Source organism: Nematostella vectensis, chromosome 2 (assembly GCF_932526225.1).
Source record: "Nematostella vectensis chromosome 2, jaNemVect1.1, whole genome shotgun sequence".
Taxonomy (NCBI): domain Eukaryota; kingdom Metazoa; phylum Cnidaria; class Anthozoa; order Actiniaria; family Edwardsiidae; genus Nematostella; species Nematostella vectensis.
Window position 1 is genome coordinate 13,567,748 of NC_064035.1, and position 12,389 is coordinate 13,580,136.

General features: G+C 37.9%; 1 protein-coding gene across 1 annotated transcript in view; it reads right to left on the reverse strand.

Moving 5' to 3' along the window:
• LOC5521778 (low-density lipoprotein receptor-related protein 1) overlaps positions 1-12,389 on the reverse strand; it is a 74,852-nt gene that overhangs the window by 34,750 nt on the left and 27,713 nt on the right. Inside the window, exons 24-26 of the mRNA XM_048724349.1 lie at positions 1,233-1,472; positions 729-882; positions 284-418 (exon numbers count right to left, since the gene is read on the reverse strand). Coding sequence (XP_048580306.1) covers positions 284-418; positions 729-882; positions 1,233-1,472 — 529 coding nt within the window. The remainder of the gene's footprint in view (positions 1-283; positions 419-728; positions 883-1,232; positions 1,473-12,389) is intronic.

A 12,389-nucleotide genomic window follows, 5' to 3' on the forward strand; every position in this document is an offset into this window, starting at 1 on the left:
TGGGAGGCTCGTAGGTAGTACGAGAAATGAGTAATTGCCATTGACAAAAAGATAAATTGGTATACCCTCGTGCACTCCAAGATACATCAAGATACATCAAGATACATCAAGATACATAACATAATAATACATAACATCCAAGATACTGGTGCTCCCCATCTCCCAGACACTTCCCACTTTAAGGCTTACCTCACTTACCACTGCGGGTTACGACGCAAAGATTCTTGAGCACAACCTTATTTAAATGCCTTTTGCGTAACGGACGTTTTTTGTGAATACTTACTTGGTAGCTAAGTCGAGTGTGAGCCCATTCGGCCATACGATCTTAATGCCAAAGCTGATAACAAAACGATTAGAGCCGTCCAACCAGGAACGCTCGACCCGGGGAGACGTGCCCCAGTCAGTCCAAAATAAATACCTGAAACATTTGCACATCAAAAATTAACACTCAAGCTGACAGGACAAAGGTCTGCGAAAACAAATATCTGAAAGATCGATTAAAGTAGAATGATAATTTATGAAGACAAACAACGGTCAGTCCAAAACAACACATCTGAAACATCAATAAAACAAAAATGGCCATAAAGTCGAGAAAAACAAGTCCCGAGCAAATAAAATCTGAAACATCGGTTTTATGAAATAACCACTGAAACAAACATTAGAAACAAGTAGTACAAAAAGGTAAGTACAAGAAGAATATCGTATAAAGACCAAAACATAAAACTTACCCAGCATTTGAGTCCAAGACCAAACCCCTGGGGGACTCCACATCTTCACTAAGCAGCACCCTACGCCATTTTCCTTCTAGGGTTGACACTTCGATTCTATCCGAACGCATGTCAGACCAATACAGATTGCGGCCAATCCAGTCTACTGCCACCCCTGCCGATGTTTGGGTGGCAATGTGTTACAAAGTATTACAAATAAATAATTGAAAACAAAGACTGTACACAAGTCACCCTAGTCAATATGGTTTACACAAACACTGACTAACCTTTAGCGCTTTACCTAAAGGTTAGTTTGCGGCACTACATGATGATTACCTGTGCCACTTAAGTTAGACCAACTTGTGTCTGCCATTAACATTAATAAGTACATCAATGATAAGGTCCTCGTGTCCTGTGCCATACTAAAATAGGGCCAACTTTAGACTTCCCAGCATAATTATCAAGCGCATTAGGGACAAGGTCCTTGAGTCTGTGGCATTTAAGTAAGACCAACCTTAGACTTACCTTCCGCAGTAATAAGCGCATCCGTGATAAGGTCCTCACGTCCTGTGCCATTAAAGTACGACCTACTGATGACCTTTTTATAAACGTCAGACCAATAGAGGCGCTTCTCTCGCCAGTCAAAGTCAATGCCGATGGTGTTTCGCAGTCGGCGTACAGCAAAGGTGTAGGACTGAGAGGGAGGGAGACCCAGCTTTCGGATTTCACGACGAGTAGAAAAATACAAAAACGGGCGAATTGAGTCTGTAAGTGACAAGATGCACGTGGTTAGTAGGGTAGTGCGGTTGGTAGAATGATTGAACTATGAAAAAGTTAAATCGAAGACAAAAAGGGGGAGAGATAAGCAGCAAAGTAGATTAGAAAAAGAGGAAAATAGATTACCATAGTGAAGCTGGCAGGCAACTCAGCAGGCAACTCGGTGAAGTTAGCAGGCAACTCAAATGTGATGATTTGTGTAATATCTCGGCAGGTATTTGGCCGATTGTCACGAAATTTTGACACGATTGTACAAAAAGTACAACAAACATATTCATGCATGTATGATATCAAATATTATTAATCACGTGACTGTGTGACGTTGAACGTTCCAGCAGGCAAGTCGTTACATCACAATTGTCGCGATAACTACGTCCCCTTTTTACCGATAGTCATCAAACTTTAACCTAAGTGTACAAATGTAATAACGAAGACAACGCCGTATTAGTTATTCTCATGACGTCATCAATCACGTGACCGTGGGAAAAAACATTTTCTCGAGTTCCTATTGAGAAAACATTACGAAACTTTCGAAATATGACAAATAGCACATGGGATTTTACAATCATGAACTTTTAAAATATGACGTCATCAATCACGTGACCGTGGGAAAAAAAGTCGATATCTAGAGTTCTGACTGAAATAACATTGCAAAACTTTCGAAATACGACAAATTATGTATGTCGTTATTAAAGCCTAACGTTTTTGGAATGTTTTCGTGATTTACTTTTATAAAAACTTTTAGCAGGCAACTTGACAGTACAGCAGGTAACTCGTGATGCACTGGGAATATCGTATTCGTCGTTATTAAAGCTTCACTTTTTTGGCATTTGTAAGTGATTAACTCGAATAGAAACATATACTGGAAATATCGTATTCGTCGTTGTTAAATGTTCACTTTTGGCACTTGCACGTGATTTACACATCTTAACCTGCACTGTAATTCCTACCGTTTCTCTGCCGTATCTACGCGTATTATTTTCGCTCGATATGGGCCATCGCTTAAGCTCATCGATTATCAGTCACTAACCTAGAGCGCGTATCCTAACAAACTCTCTCTCTACACGACACAATATAAAAACCCATACTCAAGGAGCCAACTGTCCAATACTTCTATAACCACTATCTATCTTCTATTTGCCATCATTGATTTGTCCCCTATCTGCACGCTTTCAGATATTATTCCTCACCGGTCTTGTTATTGACTTGATTTTTCACAAGCTCACATTACACTCACAGGAAATTATCAACAGGTAATTATCACCCTCGTTCAAAGGTCAAATACACTGTTCTGCCCTAACTCCAAGCCCGTTTTCTACATTTCATTTATAGCCACAACTCTTAACTAACATCCCCAATGCAATACACCATATATAATAGCCATAATTGCACACTTTAACCCACACACTAACGTCTATCACCATACATTTTATAACCCCACACAGCCGCCTCGGTACGAATACCAGATTTAAATGTTCACTTTTTGGCATTTGTAAGTAATTTACTCGAACAAAAACATATAACAGGCAACTCGACAGTACAGCAGGTAACTCGTTATACACTGGGAATATTGTATTCGTTGTTGTTACAGCTTCACTTTTTGGCATTTATACGTGATTTACTTTAATAAAAACATATAGCAGGCAACTCAATAGTACAGCAGCTAACTCGTTATGCGCTGGGAATATCGTATTCGTCGTCATTCAAGCTTCACTTTTTTGGAATTTGTACGTGATTTACTTTAATAAAAACATATAGCAGGTAACTCGTTATGCGCTGGGAATATCGTATTCGTCGTTGTTAAATGTTCACTTTTTGGTATTTATACGTGATTTACTTTAATAAAAACATATAGCAGGCAACTCGACAAGCAGGTAACTCGTTATGCGCTGGGAATATCGTATTCGTCGTCATTCAAGCTTCACTTTTTTGGAATTTGTACGTGATTTACTTTAATAAAAACATATAGCAGGCAACTCGACAGTACAGCAGGTAACTCGTTATACACTGGGAATATTGTATTCGTCGTCATTCAAGCTTCACTTTTTTGGAATTTGTACGTGATTTACTTTAATAAAAACATATAGCAGGCAACTCGACAGTACAGCAGGTAACTCGTTATGCACTGGGAATATCGTATTCGTCGTTATTGAAGCTTCACTTTTTCGTATTTGTACATGATTTACTTTAATAAAAACATATAGCAGGCAACTCGACAGTACAGCAGGTAACTCGTTATGCACTGGGAATATCGTATTCGTCGTCATTCAAGCTTCACTTTTTTGGAATTTGTACGTGATTTACTTTAATAAAAACATATAGCAGGCAACTCGACAGTACAGCAGGTAACTCGTTATGCACTGGGAATATCGTATTCGTCGTCATTCAAGCTTCACTTTTTTGGAATTTGTACGTGATTTACTTTAATAAAAACATACAGCAGGCAACTCGACAGTACAGCAGGTAACTCGTTATGCGCTGGGAATATCGTATTCGTCGTCATTCAAGCTTCACTTTTTTGGAATTTGTACGTGATTTACTTTAATAAAAACATATAGCAGGCAACTCGACAGTACAGCAGGTAACTCGTTATGCACTGGGAATATCGTATTCGTCGTTATTGAAGCTTCACTTTTTCGTATTTGTACATGATTTACTTTAATAAAAACATATAGCAGGCAACTCGACAGTACAGCAGGTAACTCGTTATGCACTGGGAATATCGTATTCGTCGTCATTCAAGCTTCACTTTTTTGGAATTTGTACGTGATTTACTTTAATAAAAACATATAGCAGGCAACTCGACAGTACAGCAGGTAACTCGTTATGCGCTGGGAATATCGTATTCGTCGTCATTCAAGCTTCACTTTTTTGGAATTTGTACGTGATTTACTTTAATAAAAACATATAGCAGGCAACTCGACAGTACAGCAGGTAACTCGTTATGCGCTGGGAATATCGTATTCGTCGTCATTCAAGCTTCACTTTTTTGGAATTTGTACGTGATTTACTTTAATAAAAACATATAGCAGGCAACTCGACAGTACAGCAGGTAACTCGTTATGCACTGGGAATATCGTATTCGTCGTTATTGAAGCTTCACTTTTTCGTATTTGTACATGATTTACTTTAATAAAAACATATAGCAGGCAACTCGACAGTACAGCAGGTAACTCGTTATGCACTGGGAATATCGTATTCGTCGTCATTCAAGCTTCACTTTTTTGGAATTTGTACGTGATTTACTTTAATAAAAACATATAGCAGGCAACTCGACAGTACAGCAGGTAACTCGTTATGCACTGGGAATATCGTATTCGTCGTCATTCAAGCTTCACTTTTTTGGAATTTGTACGTGATTTACTTTAATAAAAACATATAGCAGGCAACTCGACAAGCAGGTAACTCGTTATGCGCTGGGAATATCGTATTCGTCGTCATTCAAGCTTCACTTTTTTGGAATTTGTACGTGATTTACTTTAATAAAAACATACAGCAGGCAACTCGACAGTACAGCAGGTAACTCGTTATGCGCTGGGAATATCGTATTCGTCGTCATTCAAGCTTCACTTTTTTGGAATTTGTACGTGATTTACTTTAATAAAAACATATAGCAGGCAACTCGACAGTACAGCAGGTAACTCGTTATGCACTGGGAATATCGTATTCGTCGTTATTGAAGCTTCACTTTTTCGTATTTGTACATGATTTACTTTAATAAAAACATATAGCAGGCAACTCGACAGTACAGCAGGTAACTCGTTATGCACTGGGAATATCGTATTCTTCGTCATTCAAGCTTCACTTTTTTGGAATTTGTACGTGATTTACTTTAATAAAAACATATAGCAGGCAACTCGACAGTACAGCAGGTAACTCGTTATGCGCTGGGAATATCGTATTCGTCGTCATTCAAGCTTCACTTTTTTGGAATTTGTACGTGATTTACTTTAATAAAAACATATAGCAGGCAACTCGACAGTACAGCAGGTAACTCGTTATGCGCTGGGAATATCGTATTCGTCGTTATTGAAGCTTCACTTTTTCGTATTTGTACGTGATTTACTTTAATAAAAACATATAGCAGGCAACTCGACAGTACAGCAGGTAACTCGTTATGCGCTGGGAATATCGTATTCGTCGTTGCTAAGCTTCACTTTTTTGGAATTTGTACGTGATTTACTTTAATAAAAACATATAGCAGGCAACTCGACAGTACAGCAGGTAACTCGTTATGCACTGGGAATATCGTATTCGTCGTCGTTCAAGCTTCACTTTTTTGGAATTTGTACGTGATTTACTTTAATAAAAACATATAGCAGGCAACTCGACAAGCAGGTAACTCGTTATGCGCTGGGAAGATCGTATTCGTCGTCATTCAAGCTTCACTTTTTTGGAATTTGTACGTGATTTACTTTAATAAAAACATACAGCAGGCAACTCGACAGTACAGCAGGTAACTCGTTATGCGCTGGGAATATCGTATTCGTCGTCATTCAAGCTTCACTTTTTTGGAATTTGTACGTGATTTACTTTAATAAAAACATATAGCAGGCAACTCGACAGTACAGCAGGTAACTCGTTATGCACTGGGAATATCGTATTCGTCGTCATTCAAGCTTCACTTTTTTGGAATTTGTACGTGATTTACTTTAATAAAAACATATAGCAGGCAACTCGACAGTACAGCAGGTAACTCGTTATGCGCTGGGAATATCGTATTCGTCGTCATTCAAGCTTCACTTTTTTGGAATTTGTACTGTACTGTCGAGTTGCCTGCTATATGTTTTTATTAAAGTAAATCACGTACAAATTCCAAAAAAGTGAAGCTTGAATGACGACGAATACGATATTCCCAGTGCATAACGAGTTACCTGCTGTACTGTCGAGTTGCCTGCTATATGTTTTTATTAAAGTAAATCATGTACAAATACGAAAAAGTGAAGCTTCAATAACGACGAATACGATATTCCCAGTGCATAACGAGTTACCTGCTGTACTGTCGAGTTGCCTGCTATATGTTTTTATTAAAGTAAATCACGTACAAATACGAAAAAGTGAAGCTTCAATAACGACGAATACGATATTCCCAGCGCATAACGAGTTACCTGCTGTACTGTCGAGTTGCCTGCTATATGTTTTTATTAAAGTAAATCACGTACAAATTCCAAAAAAGTGAAGCTTGAATGACGACGAATACGATATTCCCAGCGCATAACGAGTTACCTGCTGTACTGTCGAGTTGCCTGCTATATGTTTTTATTAAAGTAAATCACGTACAAATTCCAAAAAAGTGAAGCTTGAATGACGACGAATACGATATTCCCAGCGCATAACGAGTTACCTGCTGTACTGTCGAGTTGCCTGCTATATGTTTTTATTAAAGTAAATCATGTACAAATACGAAAAAGTGAAGCTTGAATGACGACGAATACGATATTCCCAGCGCATAACGAGTTACCTGCTGTACTGTCGAGTTGCCTGCTATATGTTTTTATTAAAGTAAATCACGTACAAATTCCAAAAAAGTGAAGCTTGAATGACGACGAATACGATATTCCCAGCGCATAACGAGTTACCTGCTGTACTGTCGAGTTCTCTGCTATATGTTTTTATTAAAGTAAATCATGTACAAATACCAAAAAGTGAACATTTAACAACGACGAATACGATATTCCCAGCGCATAACGAGTTACCTGCTGTACTGTAGAGTTGCCTGCTATATGTTTTTATTAAAGTAAATCACGTATAAATACCAAAAAGTGAACATTTAACAACGACGAATACGATATTCCCAGCGCATAACGAGTTACCTGCTGTACTGTCGAGTTGCCTGCTATATGTTTTTATTAAAGTAAATCACGTACAAATTCCAAAAAAGTGAAGCTTGAATGACGACGAATACGATATTCCCAGCGCATAACGAGTTACCTGCTGTACTGTCGAGTTGCCTGCTGTATGTTTTTATTAAAGTAAATCACGTACAAATTCCAAAAAAGTGAAGCTTGAATGACGACGAATACGATATTCCCAGTGCATAACGAGCTACCTGCTGTACTGTCGAGTTGCCTGCTATATGTTTTTATTAAAGTAAATCATGTACAAATACGAAAAAGTGAAGTTTCAATAACGACGAATACGATATTCCCAGCGCATAACGAGTTACCTGCTGTACTGTCGAGTTGCCTGCTATATGTTTTTATTAAAGTAAATCACGTACAAATTCCAAAAAAGTGAAGCTTGAATGACGACGAATACGATATTCCCAGCGCATAACGAGTTACCTGCTGTACTGTCGAGTTGCCTGCTATATGTTTTTATTAAAGTAAATCACGTACAAATTCCAAAAAAGTGAAGCTTGAATGACGACGAATACGATATTCCCAGCGCATAACGAGTTACCTGCTGTACTGTCGAGTTGCCTGCTATATGTTTTTATTAAAGTAAATCATGTACAAATACGAAAAAGTGAAGCTTGAATGACGACGAATACGATATTCCCAGCGCATAACGAGTTACCTGCTGTACTGTCGAGTTGCCTGCTATATGTTTTTATTAAAGTAAATCACGTACAAATTCCAAAAAAGTGAAGCTTGAATGACGACGAATACGATATTCCCAGCGCATAACGAGTTACCTGCTGTACTGTCGAGTTCCCTGCTATATGTTTTTATTAAAGTAAATCATGTACAAATACCAAAAAGTGAACATTTAACAACGACGAATACGATATTCCCAGCGCATAACGAGTTACCTGCTGTACTGTAGAGTTGCCTGCTATATGTTTTTATTAAAGTAAATCACGTATAAATACCAAAAAGTGAACATTTAACAACGACGAATACGATATTCCCAGCGCATAACGAGTTACCTGCTGTACTGTCGAGTTGCCTGCTATATGTTTTTATTAAAGTAAATCACGTACAAATTCCAAAAAAGTGAAGCTTGAATGACGACGAATACGATATTCCCAGCGCATAACGAGTTACCTGCTGTACTGTCGAGTTGCCTGCTATATGTTTTTATTAAAGTAAATCATGTACAAATACGAAAAAGTGAAGCTTCAATAACGACGAATACGATATTCCCAGCGCATAACGAGTTACCTGCTGTACTGTCGAGTTGCCTGCTATATGTTTTTATTAAAGTAAATCACGTACAAATTCCAAAAAAGTGAAGCTTGAATGACGACGAATACGATATTCCCAGCGCATAACGAGTTACCTGCTGTACTGTCGAGTTGCCTGCTATATGTTTTTATTAAAGTAAATCATGTACAAATACCAAAAAGTGAAGCTTGAATGACGACGAATACGATATTCCCAGTGCATAACGAGTTACCTGCTGTACTGTCGAGTTGCCTGCTATATGTTTTTATTAAAGTAAATCATGTACAAATACCAAAAAGTGAAGCTTGAATGACGACGAATACGATATTCCCAGCGCATAACGAGTTACCTGCTGTACTGTCGAGTTGCCTGCTATATGTTTTTATTAAAGTAAATCATGTACAAATTCCAAAAAGTGAACATTTAACAACGACGAATACGATATTCCCAGCGCATAACGAGTTACCTGCTGTACTGTAGAGTTGCCTGCTATATGTTTTTATTAAAGTAAATCACGTATAAATACCAAAAAGTGAACATTTAACAACGACGAATACGATATTCCCAGCGCATAACGAGTTACCTGCTGTACTGTCGAGTTGCCTGCTATATGTTTTTATTAAAGTAAATCACGTACAAATTCCAAAAAAAGTGAAGCTTGAATGACGACGAATACGATATCTCCAGCGCATAACGAGTTACCTGCTGTACTGTCGAGTTGCCTGCTATATGTTTTTATTAAAGTAAATCACGTACAAATTCCAAAAAAGTGAAGCTTGAATGACGACGAATACGATATTCCCAGTGCATAACGAGTTACCTGCTGTACTGTCGAGTTGCCTGCTATATGTTTTTATTAAAGTAAATCATGTACAAATACGAAAAAGTGAAGCTTCAATAACGACGAATACGATATTCCCAGCGCATAACGAGTTACCTGCTGTACTGTCGAGTTGCCTGCTATATGTTTTTATTAAAGTAAATCACGTACAAATTCCAAAAAAGTGAAGCTTGAATGACGACGAATACGATATTCCCAGCGCATAACGAGTTACCTGCTGTACTGTCGAGTTGCCTGCTATATGTTTTTATTAAAGTAAATCACGTACAAATTCCAAAAAAGTGAAGCTTGAATGACGACGAATACGATATTCCCAGCGCATAACGAGTTACCTGCTGTACTGTCGAGTTGCCTGCTATATGTTTTTATTAAAGTAAATCACGTACAAATTCCAAAAAAGTGAAGCTTGAATGACGACGAATACGATATTCCCAGTGCATAACGAGTTACCTGCTGTACTGTCGAGTTGCCTGCTATATGTTTTTATTAAAGTAAATCATGTACAAATACGAAAAAGTGAAGCTTCAATAACGACGAATACGATATTCCCAGTGCATAACGAGTTACCTGCTGTACTGTCGAGTTGCCTGCTATATGTTTTTATTAAAGTAAATCACGTACAAATTCCAAAAAAGTGAAGCTTGAATGACGACGAATACGATATTCCCAGCGCATAACGAGTTACCTGCTGTACTGTCGAGTTGCCTGCTATATGTTTTTATTAAAGTAAATCACGTACAAATTCCAAAAAAGTGAAGCTTGAATGACGACGAATACGATATTCCCAGCGCATAACGAGTTACCTGCTGTACTGTCGAGTTGCCTGCTATATGTTTTTATTAAAGTAAATCATGTACAAATACGAAAAAGTGAAGCTTGAATGACGACGAATACGATATTCCCAGCGCATAACGAGTTACCTGCTGTACTGTCGAGTTGCCTGCTATATGTTTTTATTAAAGTAAATCACGTACAAATTCCAAAAAAGTGAAGCTTGAATGACGACGAATACGATATTCCCAGCGCATAACGAGTTACCTGCTGTACTGTCGAGTTCTCTGCTATATGTTTTTATTAAAGTAAATCATGTACAAATACCAAAAAGTGAACATTTAACAACGACGAATACGATATTCCCAGCGCATAACGAGTTACCTGCTGTACTGTAGAGTTGCCTGCTATATGTTTTTATTAAAGTAAATCACGTATAAATACCAAAAAGTGAACATTTAACAACGACGAATACGATATTCCCAGCGCATAACGAGTTACCTGCTGTACTGTCGAGTTGCCTGCTATATGTTTTTATTAAAGTAAATCACGTACAAATTCCAAAAAAGTGAAGCTTGAATGACGACGAATACGATATTCCCAGCGCATAACGAGTTACCTGCTGTACTGTCGAGTTGCCTGCTGTATGTTTTTATTAAAGTAAATCACGTACAAATTCCAAAAAAGTGAAGCTTGAATGACGACGAATACGATATTCCCAGTGCATAACGAGCTACCTGCTGTACTGTCGAGTTGCCTGCTATATGTTTTTATTAAAGTAAATCATGTACAAATACGAAAAAGTGAAGTTTCAATAACGACGAATACGATATTCCCAGCGCATAACGAGTTACCTGCTGTACTGTCGAGTTGCCTGCTATATGTTTTTATTAAAGTAAATCACGTACAAATTCCAAAAAAGTGAAGCTTGAATGACGACGAATACGATATTCCCAGCGCATAACGAGTTACCTGCTGTACTGTCGAGTTGCCTGCTATATGTTTTTATTAAAGTAAATCACGTACAAATTCCAAAAAAGTGAAGCTTGAATGACGACGAATACGATATTCCCAGCGCATAACGAGTTACCTGCTGTACTGTCGAGTTGCCTGCTATATGTTTTTATTAAAGTAAATCATGTACAAATACGAAAAAGTGAAGCTTGAATGACGACGAATACGATATTCCCAGCGCATAACGAGTTACCTGCTGTACTGTCGAGTTGCCTGCTATATGTTTTTATTAAAGTAAATCACGTACAAATTCCAAAAAAGTGAAGCTTGAATGACGACGAATACGATATTCCCAGCGCATAACGAGTTACCTGCTGTACTGTCGAGTTCCCTGCTATATGTTTTTATTAAAGTAAATCATGTACAAATACCAAAAAGTGAACATTTAACAACGACGAATACGATATTCCCAGCGCATAACGAGTTACCTGCTGTACTGTAGAGTTGCCTGCTATATGTTTTTATTAAAGTAAATCACGTATAAATACCAAAAAGTGAACATTTAACAACGACGAATACGATATTCCCAGCGCATAACGAGTTACCTGCTGTACTGTCGAGTTGCCTGCTATATGTTTTTATTAAAGTAAATCACGTACAAATTCCAAAAAAGTGAAGCTTGAATGACGACGAATACGATATTCCCAGCGCATAACGAGTTACCTGCTGTACTGTCGAGTTGCCTGCTGTATGTTTTTATTAAAGTAAATCACGTACAAATTCCAAAAAAGTGAAGCTTGAATGACGACGAATACGATATTCCCAGTGCATAACGAGCTACCTGCTGTACTGTCGAGTTGCCTGCTATATGTTTTTATTAAAGTAAATCATGTACAAATACGAAAAAGTGAAGCTTCAATAACGACGAATACGATATTCCCAGCGCATAACGAGTTACCTGCTGTACTGTCGAGTTGCCTGCTATATGTTTTTATTAAAGTAAATCACGTACAAATTCCAAAAAAGTGAAGCTTGAATGACGACGAATACGATATTCCCAGCGCATAACGAGTTACCTGCTGTACTGTCGAGTTGCCTGCTATATGTTTTTATTAAAGTAAATCATGTACAAATACCAAAAAGTGAAGCTTGAATGACGACGAATACGATATTCCCAGTGCATAACGAGTTACCTGCTGTACTGTCGAGTTGCCTGCTATATGTTTTTAT